Here is a 14,112-nt window from a genome sequence, read left to right on the forward strand (position 1 = left end):
TGAAACGGTTTTGTTCATTATATTTCTGTTTTTGCGTTATACTATCACTCGTTTGCGCCTGACAAATTACTTCAATTACGTTTGCTTATCGTTCATTTTACATACTATTTTTAAATGTGTTCGTCTCTAACACCATCACTCTTTGCTCTCCTTCCAGCGATCCTCGAAGCAGCAGCAACGCTCAGTCATGGAATGGCAACAATGCACCGAACCAGTCGCGTTCGTTCCGGGTGCTGCAGCAAATCACGGACACGCTGGACGAAGCCGAGGCCGAAAAGAATGCCAAGGAACAGTCTAATAATCAGAGCGATCAAGCCGACGGTGCCAAGCAGCAGTACAGTCGCTCGACCGCTCAACAGCAAGATGCAGCCGAAGGACAGCTGCGTCGATTACAGCTCAGCTACGAAGATAAAGCGTTGATGAATAGAGTAAAAAATCAAGGTAAGTACAGCTGCGGGAGCACACGCGTCCCGCGGTGCCGTCGATGCTAACCACCACGTTGTGGCGATGTTATAACATTTCGTGTACTTTCATTTATGATTTCGTCGTGTCGTGTATGGCTGTGTGTTGCACTTTCCTGTGTCTTGCTCGCTCTACCTCTCTCCACCAGTCGACGGAGAGGTGTATCTCCATAACGAAGAAGATCCACGCTATCGCGGTGCCGCCATACCGTCCAAAGCGTTCAGGTATCTGCAGAACATGACCGACAGTGGTCAGGCTGCGAACCAAAGCAACAACGGTACGGATGAGATGTGTCCTCCTTGTTTTTGTTTGTTTGTTTGTACATTGTAGTTTATTTGATGCGCATTGGCGAATGTTTTGTTTAGCTTTTGTGCAAGTGCGCTTAAGTAGAGCTGGTTTATGTTGTTTAGTTTTCTGTGTTTCCTTTTTTGTTTTGTTTACCGTTTATTGTAGGTTTATGTTTGTAGATATTTTATTGTTATTCCTTTTTATTTATATTTTGTAAATATTTTATTGGTTATTGGAGTTTTAAATTTAAATTACGCTATTTTATTTACTCTTATTTACTCATCTGCTCGTGTTATTTGGTATCCATGCTAATTGAAATCCGTTTGTCTGCAGGCTCTGGAAATCGTGCGCAACAGATGTTCAACAAAGCAAACTATAGCGATTCAGGTAAGATTAACTGAAACAACAGCATATGTGTCTCTCTTGTAACACTATCTCACTTGCAATGAATTTCTACAGATGGAGATACGCAACAATCGCAGCAGTACGTGCCGCCGAGCGAACAGAAGGTGGAGGAACCAAAGAAGTACACCGGCGGTTCCATCCCGAGCCGCTCGTTCAAGATGCTCCAGGCAATGACGGACGCACCAGGTAAGTGATACCAGTTCTTGCGATACTTTTACTACTATTTCATATACTGAGTAAAATATGAGGCTTTGGAACGCAAGTGTGTGTGTGTGTGTCCCTGCCAAACTCCAAAATGGTCCAATCTCGTGCCCGGTTCCGGTCTACATCAAGGGATCACACGCGCACGACACACACTGCATAGCCATCTTCAATAGGAATAATCCCATCTCCACGGAACTTTAATCTGACATAACTGTTTTTTTTTCTTTAATTCAACTTCATTAACTTGGTGTGGCCTCTTTTTTCTCTATAAACAAAACAAACACCTCCCAGACCCATCTTTCTATTCGGTGTTGTTTGATCATTAAATTGCAAAGAACCCCGCCATGCTCTTCTCAACCAATTCTCAAAACTTACACACAGTAACCAAGCGCACGTCCTTCCGGGAGTGTGCATTTTCGTTCTTCATCTTGCTCGTGGTTAGGTCTTGACTGAGACATTTCGGCATGTTGCAAGAGACGATTCCTTTGCCCCCTTTTTTTTCTTTATTTCGATCTCTGATCTTCCGTACCAAGTTCGATCCTCTTCCACCCTTCCCTGATCCACCCCATCGATGATGATTGATCAATTTAGCATTTAGGCTTGTGTTGAAACTAGTGACGATTGCGACTGTTGTTGTGCTTGGCGGCCGTCCCAGATGCCGAAGATCTCGAAATTTACATTGGAGATAAACCGCATTTTGAATGATCTACTCAAAACTGTACCCATGAACGAGATCGTTTGGGCTTGATGGAATGTCGAGTCACCGCAGGCACCAACAAGTCGTCCTGCTCGGGGAAGTAGTCTGATGTGATGTGTTTGAATTTCTGAAGAAGAGATCTACAGTGAAGTTGTGTGTTGGGTCGTGATCACAGTGCAAGGTATAGACTATTCTATTCCTGGATTGGATTCAGACCGAAAAAAGTCCCGAAGCGCATTGCTCAATGCATTCACAATTCATTCATCATAATGTTCTGTCTCTCTTTCTCTCTCTCTTCTCTCTCTCTCTTTTCTTTCTTTCATTTTGCCAATTTTTCCAACAGCCGATCCAAATTCCTCCGACAGTGAGGGCTGCCCTAGTGTAAAGCTGCCGCACGGCAGTGGCACAGACATTCGATACTCTCCCTATCCCTATCCTCCGCAACCCTACTACTGCTGTCCTAATCCCAATTGGCATTACTACGATCCCACCACTAACCCCCAGTACTATCCCCCGCATCATCCACCACCACATCCACCCCCGCATGCCCCCGGGTACTACTACCCCCCTTTACCACCGCCCCCGCCCGGTCATTACGATCGGGGCGGCGGCTTTTACGGTGGATACATGTCACCGCACCACTTTTACTACGCACCGGAGCCCTGTTCTCCGTGCACACCGCCCCCGTACTATCAGCTTGGCCAGCCGCAGACCGCGTACTGTGAGCCACTGCCAAGCGAGGCGATCCACACGTACGTGATCACGACGCCACCGCCGCGTATCGTTGTCACGCCAACGCCGGACGACTCCTGTTCGGACAGCGAGCTCCAGGCGATCAAGGAGCAGCTGGGCGAGCTGCGCGATGTACCGAGCGAGTTCGGCGAAGTCGAACCGGCCGATTACGGTGGCCCCATTTCGTTGGTTCGCTCGCAGTCCAGCCTGAAGCGGCTGTCGGAGCGGTTGAACAATTTTAACAACGGCGACGGCCAGGACGGTGGCTCCGCGAAATCTTCTGTGCGCTGTTCGCCCTGTAGCCCGTTGAATGAGCGGTACCGTACGTACGAGGAGAGCACCTCCTCGGTGCCTTCGTCTCAGTCTGAGGCTTCAGACTCGGAGGACGAAGGTGCGCCGCGGTCGAAGACGGTGGGCTCAAGGACGCCAGTGCACGGTAGTGGCCGTGTGAAGGACGTGAAGGAGTCAGTTCGCGGGGAGAAAACACCCGAAAAGAAGGGACAGGAAGAGAAGGAAGAAGAGAAAGAGGAGGATGATGAAGAAGAGGAAGATGATGAGGAGGATGAAGAAGAAAGTGAAGACGAAGAAACGGTTGGGTACGAGCGGCAGAACGGTGATCCACAACCGGTCGAGGAACACTTGCCACATCAGCTGAGCGTGATCTTCGAGGAGGAAAGTGTATACGGTCAGTCAACGGTAGCGAGCCGCCGAACGAGCGTTTGTAGCAACAGCTCCACTCTCAGTGATTGTTCCTCCACACTGGCTAACGAGTTGGATGATGATAGGGACGAAAACGGACAGCCGAGTGGTAATCGTACGGACGACGATATTGATCGGCTCGACGACACGGACATGGTGGACAAGTCGCTAGTTTCAGTACGTCTACCGCTGAAGCTGTCATTTAGCAAGTCACCCAACAATGAGGATATTGCAACGCTAGTCGTTGGGGAAAGCGAAATTACCGACACGAAGGAGAAACTTGGAGGAAGTAAACGATCGGAACAAGCGCAGGAGGAAGATAGTGGCGAAGAGAGCGATACGGAGGAGGAGGAAGACTCCGAAGAAGAGAGTGAAGAAAGCTCGGAAGAAGAAACGGAAACGGATGGCGAAGAGAAGGCAAACGATGAGAAGAAGGAAATTCAGGTTAGTGCATCAACTGAGGAGCAGTCGAATGAGGCAGATACCGATGTGACCGTAACCATAACGATACCGTCACTTTCGAGCAAGGGGAAATTAAACGAGCGAGACAGCTCGAGTCGTCCAGATGCGGCAAAGGATCAGGTGCCCGTGAAAACGCCATTTAAAATTGATTATGAAGAAGATTCTGAGGTGTCAGTGTCAGTCTCGTTACCACTAAAACCTAAGGGTAGCTCATCGAGCGATATTGCGAAACAATCTGAACAGGAATCGTCAGTGAAAGAGGAGACGGAAACAGCTGACGCTGCTGAAGAAGAGGAAGAAGTAGACTTTTGGAGTCAGATTGGAGATGAAGATGACTATCAGCGACCGGTACGATCGTACTCGAGAGATATGTGGAGTAGTCGCGAGTTTAGCGTCGATCGGCAGAGTGTCTGGAGCCAAGATGCAGAAGAGGATGGTGAAGGGGCAAGCACTGACTTCTGGAGTGCTGAGAACGGCCCGACTGAGGCATCGGATATGTGGAACTTTGGAAAACGTGAACCGTCACTGCCGTCAGCAGTGCAAGAGAACAGCGGTGATGTTGGTAAGGTTGAGAAGGAGGAAGATAATAGTAAGGACTCGCTGGACTACTGGCAGAAGGAGAACGAACGACTGGTTAAAGATCTGTACGAACGTCGAGCGAGTGAGGTAGTGGTAGGTAGTGAACGAGGAGTTGCATCCAGCGGCGGTATTGCAAAGGATGAGAATAATAATAAGGCGTGCGTGGCACAACAGAACAACAAAACGGCGCAAAGCGATCGTAAGACTGAAGATCACAGTGCGGAAGAAGAGGATGGTTCCGATTCCGAGAGTGATAATGATAGTGAAGAGTACGAAACGTCCAACACATCGAAGGAAGACTCGGAAGCGGAGCAAGATGTTGGGGAAGCTGTGCCAAAACAGGGCGAAGCTACAAAGCAGCTCAAAGAGGAAGTGACACAGGGTATGGGCGGTAGCACTGCTACCGTCAGCAATGATGCCACAAAGGATGATACGTCGGCAGGTATGATCGACAAGATGGAACGGGACAAGAAGCTGTCTGTGAAGGAGCGGATATCACTGTTCGAGACGCAGGCAGTGCCCTCGCTGGAGGTCGTAACGCCGAACGGGCGCGGTACAGCTAGCACTCCGACGATCGGTAGCCGACTGCGACCACTGTCCCGACAGCGGCAGTTCTGCGAAGAGTCCGAAGCGGAGGACGACTCCGGCGTAACGTCGGACATGAGCAAACACATCTCGGAGGTGGAGACAGACTCCGAGTGCTTCCCGGAGATGCGCAAGATGACACGGTATCAACGTGCGGCCACACATTCCAGGTTATTTAAGCTTTTGCAGGACGAAAGTAACAACGGTGATAGCGACGAAGAGGAGGAGGAAGAGCAGGAGCAGGAGAAGGAAACTTGTAAAGATAAGGGCAATAAGCGGGAGCAGAAGCATGGCAAGCACGCAACGGACGTGGCGCCTACGCACGAACCCACCGGTCCTAAGCCGGTCCAATCCGTCACGAATGGTCGTAAGGTAGCGTCGGAAGAGAACGGCAGCATTCAGAACGGCATCGCAGTGGAAGGAAGGCGCGATCGCCTAACGCTCCCGATCAGCCACCAATCCTCGTCCGGCAACGATAGCCTGTCCTCGTCTACCTCGTCGGCGTCTCCTGTATCAGGAACGCTGCACAACGAAAAGCTTGCCGAAGAGCTAGTACAAAGTTTGCTGATGAAGAAGAAGGGACGCTTGTTCCGCAATCTGCCGCTGGAAAAGCTGCACGCCGCTGCCCTGAAGATACTGCAGGAGGATCTGGAATCGAACGGTACGATCAGCTCGACCGAGGACAACATGGTGACGGTCGACTCGACGCCCGCATTAACGCCGCAGGAGTTCAAGAGCGAGTACCCGACCTCGTACGCCGACTACTACGACACGTGGTGCAGTGATTCGATGCAGCCGAACGGGTGCCACTCGGACACTGGGTCCGACTGCGGGATGGTGAAGATGTTCCGCACCGTGCCGGAGCATCAGCTGGCACTTGGCAAGAAGGATTCGCGCATGGGCAGCAATGGGCATTGGTCGCCGCGTTGTCCACGGGTATTTAGCAACAAGAGCGTACCACGCCTGATGGGTGTGCGGGAGGGTGCGGAGCTGGTGGAACAGTCGCGCGGCTCTCGGCCACCGTCCCGCGCGTCCAGCAATCGCTCGCCGTTCACCGTAATGATGCCGGGCGCTGGCCAACCGTATGGAACCGCAAGTCCGATGGACGAGTGTCCTAGTCGAAGTGCTGCCAACCGACAGTTTAAACTGCAATAGTTATTGTAGAGTGTATTGTGGAGTCGCCGCTAACACTGCCAACTACTGACAATAATTGCCGCCCACTGCCCCGCACAAACGGTGCCTACTGCGATCGAAACGATGGTGTGTGATGAGCGAAACGAAACGGAATGTGAACTGAATTGGAATCCGAGCTGAACCGGGCACTTAGTGTACTGTTTCGACGTCTAGTGTCTGCTGACGGACCGTACTGGAGGACGCATTTAGTAGCGGCCACGCACTTGGTGTACATATGTTTCTATGTGTATATATATAGGAGTATATCTATGAGATGAAATGCTACTCTCGCGCAGGGGTTGCCTCGTAGAAACAGGCACACAAAACACACGCACACACCACTCACCAGAATTAGGACGTGGTAGCTGACATTGGTCGCCTACTGCAGCTCTTACAGTCTCATATCCCGTCACTCTCCTGCCATCATAATTAGACGATCCCTCGAACCTTCCTTCCCTATTTAACGCCACTCTCCCAATCCAGGCATGTGTACCCTGTTGCTCTATGTTTGTGCTAGTAGGTCTCATGTTTGCCCCATTTCTGGACGCGTTCGCCACGACCATTGGCTTCATTGGCTACGACCGCGCGGAAGCAGAACGCCCATTTGAAAAGAAAAAAAAACATACAAACCAATCTGTTGTTCATCCCGCTCAGTACCAAGTACCATCTGCTGCTCCACATCGCCCCCAAAAAAAAACAAGAAACGAAAAGCCCAAAAGCACTGCAAAATTGTTCGAAAATGCGAAAATCAAACACCCCAAAATCTATCCCATCAAGATTTGCGAGAAACAGGTATCTGAAATGTTTTGCAAAATCAAATTTTGTCATGCATCGCGACCGCATCCCTCATTTAACTCACCCTTTTTTCGTTTTGTTTTTGTTTGTCCTCTTCTTCTCTTGCTCCTCTTTTCTTTAGTTTTTTTTTGCATTCTCAATAATTTGATTTTATTAATGTTTGTTTCCTTTTATTCCCTTCCGATTGCATTGCCTTTTCGATTGGTTGAATTGATTTGGTTTCCATCTGACCGACCGAATTACGATTTTTTCTTGTGTGTTTGCGTGTTGTCGTTATGTACCTGTACCGGTTTGTTCTGTCCTCCCTCGCTGAAACTGTGCAGCATAGCTTCAGTGTACAATGGGTAGTATATTTAATGTAAAATTGCCAAGTATGTCGACCGATATGGGTGTGTAATTTGACACATCGATTGTTTTTAGATGTTGTTGTTTTTCATGTTGATCTTGACTCTTCGTTCCCTTGTTTTGTTTCTTCTTCATCTTCTTCTGGTTCGTCTTCTCATGTCTTTGTAGAAACTTATTGTCTATTTCATTTTCATTTTGCTCTATTGTTCTTTCATACTTAATGGTCTGTTCTTTGCAGACAGTTTCCCTTCATAGATTCAAAAAAAAAAATCAGTTAAAAAGAGAATTTGTTGTATATCGGTCGTGCTGATAATTATTACATTAAATACTACTTCCTTTTGCCATTGTACAACGCTTCCGAAGCACTTCGATATGATTTGCAAATTAAAAGCAAAAACATGTGCGACTTGTGAAAAGATAACTTTAGACCAAACCATTCCATCGACGAAACGATCGTCTAAAATTATCTTCTGTCAATGTAACGATCATTAGCTCTTACGGGTATCGTTCATCTATGTATTTATGTATACATAGTTGTTTTATAGCTGTAGTTATGTTTATCTTCATGCTGTTTGTACTGTATTACAATTTACGCGTTAAGATCTTATTCATTATTCAGTTTTGAAAACTGTTATACACTTAGAATAGTATAGTCAGTCTGTTATATTTCAATCTAAAAGTAAAATTAATCGATTGGAGTGCAGATCCTATGTCTCTTTGTCTATTTATCGTTATCAATGACACTTTTGTATTACATTAGCAGTTGTATATTGTGAGTCCTTGCTGAAGTGTTATCGTATCTAAATTAGTAATTAAAAATTAGTACATTGTCACTGTTATCCCTTATTCAATCCATTCTGTTTTGTGTTAGTACTGCAATAATTAGCATCTTTTGCACAATGCAATCCTTTAAATGATTGTTTCCATTCTGAGTGCAAACATTACATCCCGCCAGCAAACGCCAGTGATGTGCACCCAAGTGCTTTGAGTATTGTGTTCCGTTTTGATTTTTGTTTATGTTTCTTTTTGTTTTGTTTTTGTTTGCAATTTTTGCCGTCCGCACAGTGAATGCCCCAAGCTCTATTCAGCCTACAAAAATACATATATACAGTACAAAATCACCACAACAGAGGAAAAACAAAAAACAAAACGGCACAAAACGCTATCACTACACGCCATCGTGTCACGCGTTCTGGTGCGCGTCGTACACAGTCGCCCTGTTCTTCTAAAACACCTTACCTGTTTGGCTGCATCGAAAATAGAATTGAAAAGAAGAGGAGTGAGAAGAAGATGTGATGAAACATCAGAACGTAGAGTGTGGAGTGTGACCATGAAAAACTAAGGCGTTAGTATCCACCACCGTACCGTTTAACAGAGACAACATTTTCTGCCGTGCAACGTACAGAGTGGTAAACGGGTTCTGAATGTATGTTTCGCATTGCATTAAAAAAGGGAAAGCAAGCGCTACTTTTCAACACAAGTATGGTACGAACCGTAAAAGCAGAATGTTAAATTGATTAAATCACATTTCCCCACCACCACCACCACCACCACCACTGCCCTGATCCGACAGTTTCGACCTTTCTACGTCTCAATCTATTTGTTCCTATAACAGTTCGTTCCGACTTTGAATCTACGCTTATGTATTTTTATTTGATTTACATTAAATAATATATATTTTACGGTCACTTAAAATGACTCACTGATCCATCCTCTCATTTACTGATCGGTTTGATAACGTTTTATTTTTACTTTACCTCTACTAAAGACTTGTTTTCTATTCAAAACTACATAAACTGTTATATTTTCAAAACTGTTATACTGTAGTGTTGTTGATAGTTTAAACATGTTTAAAAAATAAAAAAATTCAATAACGCTTCAATTAAACACTGGAACAAACCCAATGCAGATCGGTTCAATTCTATTTTCCTTGTAGTGAAAACGATAAAGGTGAAGTGTTATACTCGCTCAGCCATGGCAGCCTTGCTGCTCATTCCAAAATCCACATTTTCAATTGCTAATTTGAAACTAACAGAAACATCTAATACAAACACGCTAACAGATAACATTGCTTTTGAAAAAAATACAGTTCATCAAAGCAAAAGTTCACCCAAACAAGGAAAGCAATCCCACTTTTCAGCTTGAACACTTCCCTCCTCCAATGACAACTACGCCCTTACGGTTGTGCTCGTTTTAGTACTCTTTCGCTAGTGCAAAATTGTTGGCATTCTTTGACCTGTGTGTGTGTGTGTGTGTCTGTACGTTTTTTCTACTGGTTTTTCTTCTTTAATTTTCCACTTGCAGACCAGCGTAGCGACGCGAAGAGAAAACAATAATCAATCTGTGTGTGTTTGTGTGTCTGTGTGTATATCTTTCGAAATTTACACAAAACTTCAGCAGCGCTAACGTTTCCTTTTGATCATCGAGGAAAAAGTCCTTTTGATCGGAGGCAAAGCGTTCTGTGCGTTGTACATACGGTGTCTTAGTGATGCTTGTTTGTTAATTTCATTTTCTTCGTCCTGTACAAAAATCCATCACCAACAATTTCGCAATGTTTCTTTCCACAAACACACACGCGCACATAATCCCGAGCCAAGATCGTTTCGACACTGAATGTGTGTAGTAGCGACCAAATGTATAGGCGAGTCTGCGTGTCTGAAAAGTAATAGTGAGTAGTGAAGTAAGAATTACAAGATGTGTGGCAGCTTTGCAAACTTTGTATGCAGTTTTCGAAGCTTAAACAAAATAAAGAGACAAAAAACGTATTGGTAGCAACTTTTAGCAACTTTAAACGCTATTTAATCAAACAATTAGACGAGTAAAGTAAACTGTTAAAGCTAATGTGATTAACCGAACGTATTACAAATAATTCAATTATTGCAACCATATAATGCTTAGCCTAAAGAATCAAAAGAAAAAAATACTTTAGCACTCTAAATTAGTGTGATTTCACTGACAATGCCTAGTTTTGCAAAATAAATGCATACAAAAGAATTCAAAATGAATGCACTCGGTAACATCAACGTAATAGCTTAAGGTGTATAGATGCATCGATGGAGCAAGCGAGAAACAATTCTAAACTCATCTACTGCTGTCTATTCACCTTGACACGTAGGAAACACTGCGAAAAAAGACGCATTATCTATTTCGTTGAACTTTTTATCCATTTCATTTCCATCTTTAATTGCATTTCTGTGTTGTTTCTGTTGTGAGATGTGTGTTTGTTTGATTGTTTTTTATCTACTATTGTGTGTTTGTATGTGTTTTGTTTTCAACCTTTTTTACGTGATAAATAACGTTACTTAAACATGTTTATAAACCGTTTATATTAATTCACTCTTTCTCACTCTCATTACAGGTCCCGGTGAAACTGATTTCTGATCCACCATAACGCAACGCACAGGACAGCTTACAACAAAAGCAAAAGTGTTTAGATTGTTTTAGTTAGAATAGTATGATAGCCATTGTCTCTCCTTTTTAGTTGAGTGAGCTTTCGTTTTTAGTGTTTGTTTGTTTCGGCAATTGTAAAGCAATGATAATGGTTTTTTTTCTTCGTTTTGCATCCACTATTACAGTTTTCGTACATTCGTAGCCCTTTTTCCGCTGGTTTTGAGTTGCAATCATCCTAGAGAATGTGTGCTAGCTTCTCGCCTCATCCTATTCTCAGTTCTCGATGAAAAACTGTCAAAGTTTTTGATATCCTATGTTACTGTTATGTTACTGTTCTTTCTTTTTTTACCAAAAAAAAAAAACGACAGCAAAAGCTCGAATGTACTCATAGCATTTTCTTATTGTATGTCCTACCAACATGATGATGTATACATGATGGTAGGCATACATGATGTAGTTAAACAAAATGAATGTTCGAAGTCAATGAAAGTTTATACAAGAATAGTAACAAAAGTATAAGGAAGGAAAATAATGAAGAGCTTCCACTCTTTTTAAATTTTTGTTTGCGCAACTTGAAGGCTACATTTTAAGCTTTTTTAGCTACATTAAAAAAGTTTTTCTTAAATAACATTTTACTGGTGCCAACCGTGCCAAGTTAGTGTAGGAGAAAGTACTAACAACGCAGCAGTGGAAGGTGAAGAATCATACTTATAATCCCGTTTTGTTGTGAATTAGTTTGTAACCGTAATCCTGTTTCTCGCGTTATCTTGAATTTTGATATGGTTTGTGATTGATTGATTTATGGAGTGATTGAACTGCTCCTTCTGTGGAGCGACTGAGTCAGGCGTGTGTCAGGTGTGCTTTTATATGTTTTCGTTTACTTGTGGTGCAGCTATATAAGAAAGTGTTAATTGAAACAACAGATGGAGCCATATGGAGTATCTCTACAGGCTATCGAACAGACTGGATGTGACGAAGGTGAACGAGGATTGGTAGAGATCAAGCGTATAACACTTTCAAGCTCCAGAACTCCATCCGCCTTAAAATAGGCAATCAATGGGCACGAATGGGCAAACAGGATCGAACCACACAGCTTACTGTGCTAATTATTTTCAAAACGAATGAACAAAAAAAGAGAAAAAAAAGTAGAAGAATTTAAGAAATGAAATCAATAACGATATTTGTTGCATCGAGATATTAGCATTCGCTTGAAGAATGAGGAACTCTTAACGAGCCATGGTTTTGTTTCTTAACGCGTGCACACTATAAGTAAGATTGTATTGCCTATGATCTGTAAACAAGCACTTATAATATTGTTTTATTTTCGCTATTGAACAATAAAGAAGAAATATGTTACGAACGATGTGTGTTTCATTTGCTGGGCTTTCAATTTATCCGAAAACGTGAAACTATTTATCGTAATTGAACAAATTCGTTAGATTTTTTGATTATTATCATATTGAAATAATTCGAACAATAAAAGCAAATCACAAAAGAAAAAAGTCAAGTCGGGTTTGAAACGATTTAGAACGTATAAGTCCCCAAATATACGACGCACGTATAACAACCCAACCATAGAAATGAAATATCATTCGAATGCGCTACCGCAAAAACGCAGAGATGCTCATGCTGGATATCTCTGCGGAACTGTTATACGCGTTTGGACACGCCCTCGGAATCGCGCTTCGTGTATTTTCGGCCTAAGTGCCTCACCGGGTTGTCGGTGGGTATAATATCTGTAAATTGCTAGGTAAGTAATGGTCAGAGAATCGCGGTATACGATTTTACCGAGTTTTCTCAATTTTCTACCTATTTGAGGTATTATCGAGAGATATTGTTGTTTCTCTATAATAATTATTTGATGTGCTTTTTCACATTTGACATTTGATATAAAATCGCAACGGCTGTCATTAATCCTATTAAATTCCATACCAAAGCGTGCGGCATACGACGAGGTTCTGACCATTCCCTAAAGCTCACTCACCACTGTCACGCTTCCCAAGAACGTTCACCAAACGATGGTGAAAACTTGCGCCAAAATGTATGCAATTCTCTTGCAATCAGCGATGTTAAAATATTCTGTTCTCTACGACGAACCTTTTAGCCTAGGAATTGGTCAAATGTTGTTGCTGGTAAAATATATGGATTTTACAGCAAACGCATCTTTGCGTCGACCTAATAACAAACTATTTGATTTTTAGTACGCAACGTTTTCTATTTACCTTGGTCTTAGGTTATGATCTAAGGCCGCTGCCAGACTGATTCGGTGACTGATTGTCGACTGACCAAGGTAAATAGAAAATGTTTGCTGGACAAAAATCGCACAGCAACATTAGACTACTACCTTATGCAGATTAAAAAAGCAATTCCCACCTTACCAAAACATTTGTTACACTTTTTTTTGTTAAACGATGACCAAATACTTGGATGGGAGTTTTATTTTTCGGTAGCTTAACAGTAAATTACATTGGACGTGATTGAATTAACTGATTCGATGGCGTAACACTACACTTCTTTCGTCAACTATGTACACTTACCCTTTACTGACTTACTGACAATGTAGCGCACAGCGGTATAAAGTTTGTATAAAAATAAACACGCATCTTTTTTTTCATGTAAGCTATGCTCCTTTCTTTCGTATGAGGGTTGGAGTTTTGTGTTCATAGGCTAATTTCTTAAGTATTAAGTTTTTCAACGTTAAAGTGTGGCCAGGTTTCAGGTTGCCCGGAGAGCGCAAATCGAATGCAAGACTAAAAATGGACCACCGCCAGGAAGGATGATTTGCCTTACAAAATGGCTAACCGTACTTGCAGTACTATCACTAACACCGCTTCTCATCCACCATACTGAGCGCAATGTAGCCCGGATTGCTGATCGCTTCCTGGCTCAGCTCGTCGTCACACAGCGGTGCTCGTCCAACACCGCCAACCTTACTTCCTTTCACGTTTATATACTCCGGCTCCGGGTTGTGCTTGCTTGTGCGTTCGCGCGGTTTCGGACTGACCGGTTCCGTTTCGGAATCGGAGTTAAACCCGTTCGCCGTGGACGATAACCGGTTCCCATCGAGCATGGGAATTTCCTCCGGCAGGCCCCGCTTCTTGTGCCGTTTGCTGCCGTTGGGCGGACTAGTGTCGAGATTGTTGCGTATCGTGGGCGAATGACGATCGCTGTTGAACGAGGCAAAGTCAAAGTTGCTCTCCTCCGAATCGGACTTTGTGCGGGACATCTTCAGGTAGTCCTTGTCGTTACGAATCTCCGAAACTGAAGAGAGGCGCATATTAGTTCTGTTATTGCAG

General features: G+C 43.9%; 2 protein-coding genes across 19 annotated transcripts in view; one reads left to right on the top strand and one right to left on the bottom strand.

The window, feature by feature from the left end:
- The window catches only part of LOC1275671 (uncharacterized), a 29,839-nt gene extending 22,849 nt beyond the window's left edge, over positions 1–6,990 (top strand). For 6 of the 7 annotated variants that reach the window (XM_061662302.1, XM_061662298.1, XM_061662300.1 and 3 more), the window contains 5 exons: positions 158–441; positions 611–739; positions 1,084–1,137; positions 1,210–1,341; positions 2,400–6,990. In XM_061662302.1, the coding sequence (XP_061518286.1) occupies positions 158–441; positions 611–739; positions 1,084–1,137; positions 1,210–1,341; positions 2,400–6,268 (4,468 nt within the window). In that variant the 3' untranslated portion in view covers positions 6,269–6,990. The remainder of the gene's footprint in view (positions 1–157; positions 442–610; positions 740–1,083; positions 1,138–1,209; positions 1,342–2,399) is intronic. The other variant, XM_061662297.1, reaches the window with a different exon arrangement.
- A 4,162-nt stretch (positions 6,991–11,152) lies between these two features.
- The window catches only part of LOC1275672 (vascular endothelial growth factor receptor 1), a 32,291-nt gene continuing 29,331 nt past the window's right edge, over positions 11,153–14,112 (bottom strand). For all 12 annotated transcript variants that reach the window (XM_061662306.1, XM_061662312.1, XM_061662314.1 and 9 more), the window contains one exon: positions 11,153–14,077. In XM_061662306.1, the coding sequence (XP_061518290.1) occupies positions 13,638–14,077 (440 nt within the window). In that variant the 3' untranslated portion in view covers positions 11,153–13,637. The remainder of the gene's footprint in view (positions 14,078–14,112) is intronic.

This window comes from Anopheles gambiae, chromosome 3 (genome assembly GCF_943734735.2).
Source record: "Anopheles gambiae chromosome 3, idAnoGambNW_F1_1, whole genome shotgun sequence".
In the NCBI taxonomy this organism is placed as follows: domain Eukaryota; kingdom Metazoa; phylum Arthropoda; class Insecta; order Diptera; family Culicidae; genus Anopheles; species Anopheles gambiae.